Source organism: Anopheles coluzzii, chromosome 2 (assembly GCF_943734685.1).
Source record: "Anopheles coluzzii chromosome 2, AcolN3, whole genome shotgun sequence".
NCBI lineage: Eukaryota > Metazoa > Arthropoda > Insecta > Diptera > Culicidae > Anopheles > Anopheles coluzzii.
Window position 1 is genome coordinate 54,737,828 of NC_064670.1, and position 13,995 is coordinate 54,751,822.

The 13,995-nt window shown below is 45.9% G+C and overlaps 3 protein-coding genes across 11 annotated transcripts in view; all 3 read right to left on the reverse strand.

Annotated features, from left to right (window-relative positions):
* Positions 1-4,169, reverse strand: part of LOC120951412 (uncharacterized) — a 161,274-nt gene extending 157,105 nt beyond the window's left edge. Inside the window, 1 exon segment of the mRNA XM_040370111.2 lies at positions 2,466-4,169. The gene's annotated coding sequence lies outside the window, so the exon portion shown is untranslated.
* Positions 4,170-4,893: 724 nt separating this feature from the next.
* Positions 4,894-11,919, reverse strand: LOC120948806 (segment polarity protein dishevelled). 9 transcript variants are annotated; one of them, XM_040365525.2, is made up of 4 exons: positions 11,641-11,919; positions 8,672-10,607; positions 8,297-8,332; positions 4,894-7,192 (listed from the first exon to the last, which is right to left on the reverse strand). In XM_040365525.2, exons 2-4 carry the CDS (start codon positions 10,377-10,379, stop codon positions 6,981-6,983), a joined length of 1,956 nt encoding a protein of 651 aa, XP_040221459.1. In that variant the 5' UTR covers positions 10,380-10,607; positions 11,641-11,919; the 3' UTR covers positions 4,894-6,980. The 9 variants fall into 9 exon arrangements, with proteins under 9 accessions (XP_040221459.1, XP_040221460.1, XP_040221458.1 ...); XM_040365526.2 differs by having other exon boundaries at positions 8,693-10,607; positions 11,637-11,919; XM_040365524.2 differs by having other exon boundaries at positions 11,637-11,919.
* Positions 11,920-12,638: 719 nt separating this feature from the next.
* LOC120949142 (phospholipase A1 VesT1.02-like) lies at positions 12,639-13,995 on the reverse strand. Its single transcript, XM_040366188.2, has 3 exons — positions 13,831-13,995; positions 12,947-13,753; positions 12,639-12,880 (listed from the first exon to the last, which is right to left on the reverse strand). The coding sequence occupies exons 1-3, from the start codon at positions 13,982-13,984 to the stop codon at positions 12,660-12,662; spliced, it is 1,182 nt and encodes a 393-aa protein (XP_040222122.2). The 5' UTR covers positions 13,985-13,995; the 3' UTR covers positions 12,639-12,659.

Consider the following 13,995-nt stretch of genomic DNA (forward strand, 5'->3'; position numbering starts at 1 on the left):
CCTGTACAGTCCGTTATGACCGCGTATTATCGCGTAGGTCGTTACACCAAATAGAAGTAGGGACGAAGATAAATTGCAAGGAATCAACTGTATCAAGAGTAAACTGTCCTCTGGTTATGGTTCTTTGGTATTTTTAGTTTTCTGGAGAAGTAAGTAAATGATTATATTCATGGACACTCACGTTATATGGGCGTTAGGGGTTGGTAAGTAAAGACGGACATACTAAGAAAAATATTGACATTCTAGATATAACACAGCGAACATAGAAATGCGCAGACCTAAATTTATTTTCATATTTTATCAGAAAATGTAATAAAAACTTTTAAGTTTCCATCGAATTTTATGTTTTTGCCATCTATGCAAAACATGATATGTTCGTGCAGTTTTGGAATTTTCGGGTAAGACAGACATCTGATATGGGAAAGATCCCACGGACACTACGAAGGATAAGATGGACACTTACAGAAAGTGTTGGAAATTGAAGAGATTTCATTTATTTTACCATTACCAATTACTTTCTGTTTTCTAATTCATTCTTTCATTCTTTGGCACAACAACCGTTGTCGGTCAAGGCCTGTCTGTAGTGGGCTGGCTTCCAGTGACTTGCACATAGCAGGATAGTCAGTCCTACTTATGGAGGCTCGGTTCATTCGGGGCTTGAAACCATGACGGGCATGTAGTTCGAGTTGAGGACTATACTTGAGTTGACAACTGGCTAATACATTTCATGTTACAAAAAAGAATAACATAATACTCAATTAAGCGACTCGAGCAAGATTGGTGAAATAGGTCCTCAAGATCTTTTTTTCACATCGTCAAAATTAAACTTTTAAACGTAAAATTTGAAAATCTGTAGATAGGAAATTATCTGTTCATGACAAATGTTTTATGAATCGACTTTTTAAATTTGATCATTTACAGAACTTGTTCAAGGCAGTCATGGCGATATATTGGGTTTGTCAGTGTCGTGCGTGTAACACCATTATGCATGGCTGCTGTTTTCATTAGAATTCGTTTCTTCGCAGATTTAAATGCATTCTCCAGCGGCTGGTTAGTCCATAACTTCTAATTGCCCTTATTTAATGACATCTCATAATCAACAATCAATAGCAGAAGCAAAAGAGCTCTAATATTAATCTTACCCGGGCCAGTTTCGTGATACAGTCGTCAGCTCGCACGACTTAACAACATGCTCGTCAGGGGTTTAAGCCCCGAATGTACCGGGGCTACGTACGTAGGACAGACTTTTATTATATGGTCAATAAGTCAATCACTGAAAGCCAAGCCCACTAGTGGTACAGGCAGGCCTTGGCCGACAACGGTTGATGTGCCAGAGAAGTCCATCTTAGCCCATGACAGAGTGTCCGTCTTTCCCATTTTGGTGCTACAATGCTCAAACCAAAAAATTAATATTTTTATATTGAATTATCTGCCATTCTTTTGATCATTGTATGCTTAATAGTCAGTAGTTTAATTAGATCCACAAATGTACGCACGACTGAAAAATTGTTTTGCACCCAAATTTGACCAATTTCACAGAAATATTGCCAAAAATTGGTCTCAAATTTGTTGTCACATATTGGATGCTACATAGTTATATTGAGTATTAAATATGTTTTTAAATGTATTTATTAGAAGTGTCCATCTTTCTCCCGTGTGACCGTCTTTACCTACCTTTCCCTATTTTTTTCCTCGCAAAACCGTTATGCAAAACAAATATTTTCCATATATTTATGCGATTGTGCAATAGTGGATAGTTTCACCCGAAAATAATGTATTCTTTAATAACCTTTAACCTACCATCCAGCTACAGGCCAACAGGGCAATAAGTCATACATGGACCAGCATCAGTTTTGAAACTGCGCTGACCAAAACCGGCAACGGCTGATGAATTGTTAAGAAAATAATTGAAAACGGAAAATAACAAAAGTACCAGTGGTAATGATGAGCTCTATCAGTAAAGAGATAAGGTATGTTCCATCAGGGTGGGCTAGTCATGTTGCTAGAATGACACAGGAAACGCTAGCAAAAAAGTCGCGGTTGTCGTTTTTAAGCAAAGAGACGAGATGAGCAATTAGACGAGATGAGCAACGGGATAATAAGGACTCAAAATAGATGGTTACCAAACACGATATAGGAATAATTTAACAACAAATAATGTTATAAAAATTGGGAGCGATTGCACCAAATCTTCCGGCATAACTGATGTTATAATACACACAAAAGTGTAATCAATTACAAAGTATGATTTAAACAGCAAAAACAGCTGAGTATGTTGATGTCAGTCTGTCGCTTGCCAGGCAAAACCGGCAAAAGAGGTAAACCCCGCACCTTTCCCTCTCTAAACGTTTTTACTCTAATCTACGCGACAAAACCTCCCAGAATACGCAAAATAAAAAGTAACAACACAAACGAGTACTAAAAGATACATGCAAATCAGTCAGAGTGGTTCATGTTTGGCTTACCTTCGTACGAAGAAGAGAGTGTGTGTACACGAAGGGCTAAGTAGAATTAATCCGTTTTCAACGCGCCCGGTGCTAAGCGTATGATTCGTTTAAGCCGCGGAACCAACAGATTACATTCCATGATATGGCGCCATCTTTCTCGCGCGGTTGTCGAGTAGCGGGTTGTCGAAATGATGATTTGTGGCAAGAGAGAGGCCCAACTCCCTTCGTTTTCACCGCACCTCGAGCTGGCAGGTCGGGGAATGATGACGGATTCGAAAAAAGGGGTAAAATCACACAAGAAACAACAAGAAGCCGCGTGTGCTGCAACACACGCCCCTACACACATGCACACTTACACGAACACAGGCGCAACAACGCACTCAGTAAACAGCAACAATTGGCTGGGAAAGTGCCGAAAAAAGAACGTGGTACGAGAATTTAGGGCCCTTGCACCACACTCCAAGACCGAGCTGTTGCCTCGACCAAAGCCCCGACGCACTCACTTAGAAGCGGATTCAGATTTGTCGAGCATTGGCAATTGCCATGCCCGTTTTGTTTTCTTTCACTCTTTCACCACAACAGCGCTCACTTTGACGCTGCACAACCGAATGCACATATGCACCCCGCCCGCCCCGCACGCAACTGCGAGTCGCGATTTGACCACACGACGGTGAAGCTGTATTCGAGACGGATTGCAAACACTTTTTCCACCGAAACCAAAATCTGCTCGATGCGTTCGATGTACCTCCCTGTGCCCGATACGCACCGAGGGACCAGTTAAATCACCTTCCTTCGAACCTTTTGAGGCGTTTGGCTTTGATTGTAGCAAGCGACGATTATTCGTCGGTCTGAAATTTGTACCACCACTTCGGGGTTGCGCTCACTGCTCTCTTTCTCGCAACTCTTTTTCTCTATCCGCGGAAATGACACTTTTCCGCGGTTAGTACCTCTTTCCCTTGCTTTCTTAACCACTCACTTCCGATGTCACCACCATGGATAGAGGAGGTCTGACTTTTGTTTCGGCATACTTCTTGCACCTTTCTTGGCCGCGGCACACCAACGCAGCAGCCACCGCGCGTTGTCACTTCGCGTCAATGGAGATGTTTATTTTATATCACCTCCCTTCTGATCGCACCGACCGCCCTGGACCATCTTCTTGCCAGCGTACGCGAATGATACGAGACGCGCCATGACACACACAGCGACAACCGCAGCGCACAATCAAAGCAGCGGATGAGATGCGGGAGGTGGCCACGCTGCCCGCAGCCTCCCGCGACGGCACAAAACACACACTTTAACCAATCACGCATACACACACACGCACTCCACACTGTGCTTCGATGCAAGTTTTCCCCGCTCGGCTTCGAACAGCACACACACACATCCACAATCTGGGCGTGCGCGTGCGCAAGAGCGAACGAGACACGGCACACAAAGAGCACCACACACGCTCTCGCTCTGGCGCACCGCAGAGGGCTTCTTGCGGGATGCGCCCCTTATACGGGTCAGAAGAAAATTTGTTTTCCACTTTAACTGTTCACTTGCGCTTGGGATGATCGTACTCCGACACCGTACGATCGCCGGACACTTCCGGCGCCGTTTACGACCGCCCGCGGACACTCCGGATGCTCCGTTGCACCACAATTTCGGAAAATCGGGCGAGCGAGCTGTTTCGTCCTTGCGACAACCCAACAAATTCTCACACACGCACACATGCGCACACAACACAAACAAAACGGCACTTTACCATGGTCCACTGACAAACGCGCACCAGGTTGGCTCACGTGTCGTAACAATGACAGTGCCAAACTTTGTCGGATGCTGCAATTGCGTACGTTCTCATGGTCCGTTTTTGGGGATTTCCAGTAATAAAACAGACTAAAATCATCTTCTCCGTATGTAAGTGTGAAAGAAGTACCATCAACACTTATTTAAATTTCTAAAAAACGTAACCGAAGCGGAATACGATTTCGACAGCTGTCAAACACACCATAGACCAACTGCTTCCCAAATAACGAAATTCATTCGTCTTATTTTATCGACAACAGAAGACAATTTTGTCCTCTTTGCCATCAGAAAAAGAATAATTTGGTGAAAAAGAGAACAAGAAACCGAAAACCATAGCCCAAAGGCTTCTTTTACTAATTTTAATGTTTTGTAGGATGGTAGGATTTGTTTTGTTCGTTGCGGCGTTTGAGGAACTTTGCGATGCTAACGCCATCTGTTACATAGTAGCTGAACAACCATTGTGCAGTAGCAATAAATTCAAAATTCAAGTTAAGTAAGTTAGATTCCTGCCCTCAAAAATCGAAAATCATGCTCAAACTGCACATTTGATGCAGTTGTGTTGCACTGTGCCACACTTACTACCAGCCTGGACATATGGCAGGGACACTAGCATGCTTTCGGATGTACACACACGCTACTGAACGACATCAGCCGTAGATTTACAAGTTCAAGTATTTCATGCATTTTATTATTTTGCATTAATCTTCCTGCATCATCCGGCATTCACGTTTACACCCATGCACATCTCTCTCTACTTAGGACCATTCACATTTTCATTCCTTTGTCAACCCATGCGCACGTTACCACTTCTCCATCGAAACCCAATGATTCACACACCGGATTTCCACATAGTTAGTTTTGCCCTATGGTCACAATTTGTGTTAGTTCTTTGTTGACTGCTTGCTACGATACCTCGCCGTACAATAAATTCGTATATCATCGGATTTCCGTCGGTTAACCTTTACACGTAACCACTCTGGCATCACGCTCTAGATGCATTCCAAATTGCGTCCCGAGGCGGGCACATTCATCACGCAAAACGCACCAAACGATGGGCACGTGGAGTTACGTATGTAGAAATTTCTTTTGGCCACATTTGTTTTCGCAATTGCTACTTCGCCCCCCTGCCTTCGTTTTTTTTTGGCCGGGCACACCTGATAAACATATAAATGCAAATGTTGGCGGCTTGTATCGAGAACGCAGAACGATTTCACAGAACCAAATATGACTGTGCCCGTCGAATGCATCGTGCGGGTGTACGTACATCGATTGTTCACACCAATTACTGACACATACTGACTACTTTTTTCCGATTCCATTGCAGCGCACCGAACAATCTTCTCGGCTATATTCACGGTTCACGTTTACAAGTGAGTTGGTTCAATCTAATCGTAAATTGTGTATTCAGTTTTAGGTTTCCTTTATAGGTTCTGCTCCTCCCGTCCCGTTCGTATAATTTGCTTAAACTTATAGTTTGTTTTGCGTGTATCTGTTTCATGTTTCACTCATACTAACTGTATGTATCATTTTTTACGCCTTTGTTTAAGATTAAATTCCCGCCATTACGACTCCCAATATATAGCTTAGCATCAGTTCCGGTATAAATACTCTAACGTTTTCCGTTTTGTAAAATATGTATATATATTTTTGCCTTCTAAAATAATTGATGTTTTGCAAAATAATCATAATATAATATAATTAATAATAATCGTAATAATAAACACATTTACAATGGTTTCGGAAGCGAACGTAAAATTGTCGTTTTTGTGGTGTAAAAAGGCGTTACATACAACGATAAAATCTCAATGAAGATAGATAAAGCAGGAAAACACAAAGCAACCGACCAAATAAACTTTGTAACAAATGTAGCAAAGAATAAGTCCCTAACTACAGGAAAACTGAAGCAAACTGAAGGATGGCGCAAAACGACGAACATGTTATAAAGAACAATCTCATTCCACGCCGCTTTTGTCGCAGTTTCGTTATTAGCCAAAATAAACGAAGAAAAAAGCAAAACAACTATGTGTTAAAAGCGATACGTAAAACAAATAGGTAAGCAAAGAAGGTGTCCCTACAAAAATGCTCTAGTGTGGTAGCTTGTATCCAATCCCTGCTTCCCGTTATGAACATTGTCAATGTTCCGTTCCTTGTCGCTGTGCATATTTGCAATCTCTCGTCCACGTTTTATGAGGACATCGTCTCCTGCCGACAGCCGTGCATTTTTCGCACACCTTGGCATACAACTTTCCTTAACTTTCACTACGATGCCAAGCCGCCGCCACACACGAGTACGGCTAGTGCTTATGTCCCAGAGTTAGTTTAGCGAATTTTCCTCTGTTTGCTAACTTATGCTCAGTGTTTTTCCCTGCTTTTCCAATAGTTTGAATATAGTGAGTGCTTGCCGTACACACCCGCGCAACCGGTCAACGAATGTCGCCGTCCGTCGCGGGCCCCCATACAATGTTCTTCCCACGGCTTCTCTCATTTTACTCTAAACGGGTGGGAGAGTGCGGTGTTTTCTGCCCCAAAATCCCTCCCCGCACTCTTGTGGCATAATGTGTATGTGTATATATCTGAATGTGCGCAGTTCTGGCATTTTTGGCTTATACTTCACACCGGAAGCCAAGCAATCGGCAGAAGGACCATATCTTGCCGTAAACAAACACTAACCACTCCCCCCCCCCCCCCTTCTCACCCACACACAAGCACGACCGCTCTCATCACTGCTGCTGCTCTATATATGCCCTACTGATTGTTATATATGTGTCCCGATTCCTTTCGGCCACTACCGTTTCGACCGAACGATTGCTGATGCTGAAGTTGATGCTGTTGCTGCTGCAAAGTGGGCTGCATCGGCTGATGCTGGAAGTAGATGCTGTCCTCGTACCCCTCGTCGTCCTTCGTGCTGATCAGCTTGCCGCCGATGCCTCCGCTGCCTAATCTCGTTGTCTTAAAGTCTGCAATGCCATGCAATGTTGCCACCACGCCAAACGAAATGGCACACCACCAAACGGTATATGGATAACAATGTGATGGTAAAACGAGAAAACGAGGTTGGTTCAGGTTCGGGATAATCGTTTGTAAAATAAGGATGAGCGGCGCCGCGTTGAGCCGAGGCCAGGCAAGGTAGGTCACAGGTAGGTGGTGGCAGTCGTTGTTGGTAGTAACACACACACCCGCAACAATATTAATTTTAAATGCATTTCGTTTTGGCAAAACGTTTGCAAGTCCGTATGTTACATTCGGTGCGGGTTTTGTTTTTGGGTGTTTGTTTGTTTGTGGGTGTTCGGTAGTAAATGATGAAAATTGGTTCATTATTATCGTTGAAAGTTGTGTTGTTTTTTGTTGGTGGTGAAGACGGTGGTAGGTGGTGTTGGTGGTGTTTGGTGGTGATGGTGGTGGTGGTGGTGGGACATACGTGTGTTCCGTTTGTTTTTCGTTTTGTTTCGCGTTTGTTAAATTATTTGAAAAAGAATCGAAATGAAAGCAAATCATAAATAGCTCAAAACTGAAAGTAAAAAATTAACAAAGAAAATTCGTGTAATGCTGGCTGATGGTGTGGGTAAGGGAGCCCGGAAAGTCAGTTTAAAAACGATGCAGGGTGCAGGATGAATGTAGTGAAAAATGCATATCGAACCTAAGCAGATAGGACTTTGGTTATTCAATCGGGTTAGGTGGGGAATTAGGGCATATTCAGATTACTGAAATAGATTCTACAAAGAATTTCCTCTCGAAAATACCACCCAATGAAATATGACTCCAACGATAACGATTTGACGATAACAGAAGACAAAAATAAGAAGAAATAATTAGACAGAATAGATAGTTTAGAATAAAACTAGTTTGGAACACTGTAAAAACCTTGGTAATGTATCGAAAACATGCGGGAAACTGTGTATTAGTAAACGTATTTTGAGAAACTTTAGTATGCCGAACATTGGTTGTTCTTCAACAGCATTCGAGTTATTGTTAGAAATAGTAATAGAAAAAGAGAAGAAACACACACAATATCCTAAACCTAATGTTATTGTATAGTGTAGGAACGAAACATATGACTCTACCTCCGCTGCTGTTTCCTTCACCAAAACGAAGTGTAGCTGAAGAGCAATGAAAACGAAAGAAAACTCATTTTGAAACAGAACCAAAACAATAAAACGAGAAAGCGGAAATATACTAGAACCCACAACATACTGGTACAAGGTACAGCTAAAATCATCCCTTCGGTCAACAAGCTAACAGACTGAGAAGTAATTACAGTTATCAGATATCAAAGAAAAGCACAGTTTAAAAGATAAATGTCTACTTTGCTTTGATGCTTTTAAGCCACCACGCAATAACAGTGTAGTGTGTTTGGCACTCCGACCCAACAGTAAAGGAACAGTGTCAAAGGGGGCACGTGGAATGGGGGATGGAAATGGACCGAAAAAATGAAGTACCTGAAATGTCTTGCTCATTACCGCGGTTCGATGATCCGGACGATTTGTTCGATGCGTTTGCGATCGTCATCTGGTTGGTCTGCTGTATGACGGCTGCCAGGTCGCTCTGCGAGGCCGACGTGTCCTTGCTGGTAAGAATGTCGGAGCTGCTCGACCCGGACGACGGATGCCGCTCCCCGGTGCATCCGTACTGGATCGGTTGGTAGCCATGCGACGGGTTGTAGTTGCCAGAGTACGTCATGTAGATCGGCGGATTGGGCAGTGGCGCGATGTCGCTCAGCATGCTTTCCGTGTCCTCGAGCGACATGTTCGAGATGTCCTGGCGGATGCCATTGCCGACGACGTAGTAGCACTGCTCCGAGAACGTTAGCTTGTTGACGGTGTGCTTGATGTAGCCGCGCCTCAGCATTAGCGAGACGTACTTGCGGGCCTCCCTGCGGTCTCCGATACCGTCCACGTGTTCCAGTATCCAGTTGACAACGTCCGCGCCGATGAACGCATTCGGAATGGTGATCTTGAGCCACATCCGGTCACGAATCTCGAGCCCACTGTCGGGCTTTGTCATTGCACGTACAATATCCTTCATGTCCATATCGGCGTGCAGGCGCTCAAGCACCGATTCCGGCAGATCGGTGTTGATCGTGTCCTGCGAGCGCAGCGCTGCCGTATGTGCCACCCACGCGCCCGGATCGATCGGCCGAACCGGTTCGGTGCGCGGGATCGTAAAGTATCCCTTCGGGTTTGGATCCCAGCATTTGGCCACCACTAGTTTGATCGGGCCGGGCTTCTGCACGACCTCGCGCAACACCCGAACCGCTTCGTCGTTGGTCATGTTCTCAAAGTTGACATCGTTCACCTGCAGGATCATGTCACCCGGCTCGATTCGCCCATCGAGTGCGACCGCACCGCCCTTCATGATGCTGCCCACGTAGATGCCACCATCGCCGCCCCGGTTCGACTGCCCCACGATGGAGATGCCCAGGAAGTTCACCGTGTCCATGTTGATCTGCACTGTGATGATATTGAGCGACATGGTCGAATCGGTAATCGAGCTGTAGGACGAGGTGCGTGACATGGACGGTGCGCGCTTTTTGCGTCGCTGCGGCTTCTTGCGCACCTGCAACCGCTGCACGCTGCTGCACTCCGTCATATCACGATCGAGCGTAATTTCGCTCTCCGTTTCGAACAGACTGGTCGAGTCGAGATCACTCGACACGACCGAAGCCGACTGGTAGGTGAGCGGATTCATCGGCATATTCATCATGTTGTTCATCGTGGGTTTGTTCATGCTGCGCAGCTGGGCCAGCGTTGGCCGCCCATCGATCATCTCCGTCGGCTGCAGCTCGGAACAGTCGGACTGGTTGGAACCGTCCGCCGTCACCAGCCACGACACGACCTTCCCATTGAAGCAGGGCAGTATTGTTGCATCGTCCGCAATTTCCTCCTTCACTACACCAAAGTCCGCGTCCATCGATTTGAAAAAGTATTTGTAGTTGATGTTTTGCTTGTTCAGAACCAGCTTAAAGTCCTTCAGCGTCACCTGCGGCGCAGGTAACGGTATCTTCACTAGGTACGGTGTCGTTTCATCATCGATGTGATAGATCACTTTCGTTTCGCCACCGCCACCGCCTCCGCCACTTCCACCCCCAGTGCTACTGCTTCCGCCTCCTCCCCCACTTCCGGTCGAGTTTTTATCGTCCATGTTCATCCCAGATTTCGCACCGTAGCCACGTGACTATGCCCTGCTCTAAAGGACACACACACACACTTATTCACTACGATTTGATCTGCTCCTTAGCGGGCAATAAAAGTTCTTCCTGTTACGACTGTTGTACACACTTTCTTCGCGAAAATGCTGTATGCTCGAGTAAATGCACTTATTGCACTGTTTGCCGGCAGTTGATCGCTCTAGGCGCAGTGTTTACGAAGCACATGTCTGAAATGAGAAGGGAAAAAAAATACAGTTAATTGTTTGAAAACTGGTTTTCGAAATCCGTTCTACAGGGACACTTGGTGCACAAAACGCAGTGCTACGAAAAATTAACATAGAAAGCGGTCATTGATGCATTGTGGAAGCACACAAGTGGATCATCCGGTTTCCTCATCATCCCATTAGGGCAGCGATTAACTAGCTAAAGACCCGTGCACTAGACGCTGATCAAAGGGTGTTTATGGTCCATTCCAAAGACGCACTCCGTCGCGGGATATTCAAAACCGGAATGCTAATCGGTACCGTAGGAAGCGCCCTAGCTGAGAAACAGCCGCGGAAGCTAACGGTGCCGGTATCGGCCAGACAGCAGGCAAGATAAACGGTGTCACGTCTACGGGCGGACCCAGCCGCTGTGAAACGGGCAGTGGTAGGTGACTCTTCTGCGGGGCCAATGGCGATGCAGTTCCCCGATGGGTGTCAAACTGTTGATAACCTGCCCAGGGATGCTGCACCACGGTGGAGGAGAGCAATGAACGAATACTGTGGCGGTGGCTGAGCATTTTATTTGCACTGCACTAGAACAGGAAATTCAACTTTTGCACTGGGTAGCGGTAGTGGGGGCAGTGGATTGTAACAACGTAAAAATCATTCTGATTAAATGATTCTGCAGCGAAGGGCAGCGAAGAGCGTTGCAGTGGTACTTTTGTTGTTTTCTTTTGCTTCGTATGCACTGGTAGTGAATGGCCCAGCCCGTGTTTGCGGGCGGAGCGCTTCTTTATTTATCGATATTTTTTAGCGTCCACCATGATTGCCGTCGTGCAGGCGCAGGAGTGACAGCTCAACACAGACGGCAAAGAACACAAAGAAGAAGAACAAGAACAGCACTGCAGCCAGAACAACAAATGTTTTGCTGTCGCTGCATTTCGGGCCATTTCGATCCGCGTCATGCAGTTGTCGGACAGGAGAGAGTGCACCTGCCGCAAATTATGGCCCGAAGGTAAGCAAACACGCACGATGGCACGCAGCGATACACACCTACCAAGGAACAGCATAGCCGTCGTCGTCGACCTGTGCGTGACGTCAGGCATCTTCTACCACCAACTACGACCCGCAATCATGGGAAACGTTGCACACGGTTTGCTGCATGCTTTACGGCCACAAAAGCATCGCCCACGGCTGCACCAAGGGTCCGGGGGCCGTTTTACGCGAAATGCAGCGGGTTAAATGCACTTTTCCACGAAGAAATTTACACCTTCCGAGCTTTGTTGAGTTTCTGGCAAAAGTTTTGTTGCGGAATGACAGCTTCTGACGGCACACCGTGGCGTCGTCGGGCCCCCAGCGCTGACAATTTTCGTGACGGTTTCTGGAGGCAGTGATGCCAGATACGAAATTTGAAATGCAGCCTTCTCGAAATATTTCGAATAGAAATATTTCACAAATTTTGATTTTTTTTATTTTCGTGCACACGTGTGTGTTGAAAAAAGTTATTTGATTTTTTGACTATTTTCAAGCACCGGAGCGAGCAGCAAGGCGTCTTCAAATTTGGCGGTATCGATCGGTTTTGAACGACATGAAATATTTCAAGGTAACGGTCCGTTCCGCATCAGCGACGAAATTCAAAAAACGCCGCAAAGTTTGAATTTTCGTTGAAATGTTTCAAAGCGACCGTTGCATGGCGCGTGGGGATGCGTCGTGACCGGTGCTGCATGAGATCGCGATTCTTGGCCAATTTCGTTCTTCGGGACAAAAAAGAACCTCGCAGAGCAATTAAAAACATACATTTGAATTTGTGTGACACTTGGAGTACGGTGAGGCTGGAAAAAACAATAACGATCATGCGCACGTGTTCAGTTGCACAGCATCCGAACGCAAGATCTAAATTAAATTCCCTTTTTTAAAAGCTTTTCGTTGTGTAGCTAGCAGTCCAGCCTCTCTTTCAACCAAGCTGTAGTGAGAGCCATCACAATAACTCAAATAAAGTCCCCGAAAAGTTCGAATGGCACAGGACAGGACAGTCCTGAACAAAAATCATCTTCTTAAGGTCGTTTCTTTTTTATTTCATCCCCTTGCGTACGGGAAACGACTGTTGGTCGATAGGACAAACAGGCCAGATTTTGTTTTGTTCACGGGCTCGCCTCCCATATTCACCGTTGGAAGATCGATCCGGCATACGCTCCCTTCGATTTGCTTCACGGTATCGCACGGTACCGCTTTAAACCCGACCGGTGTGTAAACGGACTCGGCATACAGCTCCCAGGCGCGGCCATGTGAACAGGACACTGAAACACAAACGAAAAGCAGTTACTTTTTAAGCGGACACTCACAGCCGATGTTCGCTCGCTTACTTCCGAATATCCACGGCAGACAACCGGGCTGGTGTTTGCCACCATTCGGGTAAAAATCAGCTGTACCGATCGGATCGTACATCCCCAGTGTACCGCCGTTCGTGTGGATCACTTCCACGTACGCTGCATCCGTGCCATCCAAACGGCTCTTGGGGTCCCGGCTAGAGAAAAGGGGTCCAGCGGGATCAAGTCCAATGATAGCGCCTACCCGCCCGCTAGTGACTCGTTTCCCGCTCAGCCCGGCTAGGTGCGCTCCAAGGCTGTGACCTACCAGATGCAGCTGACTTAGATCAAGGTTGGTAGTGTTGTGCAGAAAGTCGACAAAGCCGGCCAATGATGCTGCAACCTGATCTAGCCGCAATCTAAGCAGAATGTAGTCCAACAGTCCCGCCGTGTCGCTCCAGTCGATCGAGATTATGTTAACGTCGTTCGCATACAGCAGCGCATCTTTCACGCTTTGGCAAAAATCCGAATGCTGGCAGTTGCAGAATCCATGCACGATCACCCGCGTTGGGCGCGAGCCGTTGAAGAAGGAACTCTCGACCGACTGCACCGTCGGCACTAATCGCTGGCTGATGGTAGGGTTTTGTCGCGTAAACAGATGGAAGCTGATGTTGGCCGGTTCGGTAGAGCTCGACTCCTGCCAGAAGCTGTGCTCTTTGGTGATCTCTGCATCGCCGTAAGTATTGATGTGTTTTTTCAGCACGTTGAAGAACACATCGTCACAATACCAGGAAGAACTTTCTTCGGTGTAGTTGAACGTGAGCCGATTGTAAAGGATCGGTCTGCGTTTGTTTGGAAGCAGTCCTGATAGATCGAACACTCTCGTTAAAAACTCACTCATAATCATAGTATGCTGCTGTATGGCTTTTAGCGACACTTACCCGCAAAAAATATGATTAACAGTATAAATATTAAAAAGTAGCTTGATTTAGGCAGCATGCTTGCGGAACTTAGTCTACCCAACTGAACACTACGGTGAGTTGTAGCTGTTACTGCACCGACAATAGAGTGGAAACTAAAGAATGTTACTTTCATACTCTTTCCAT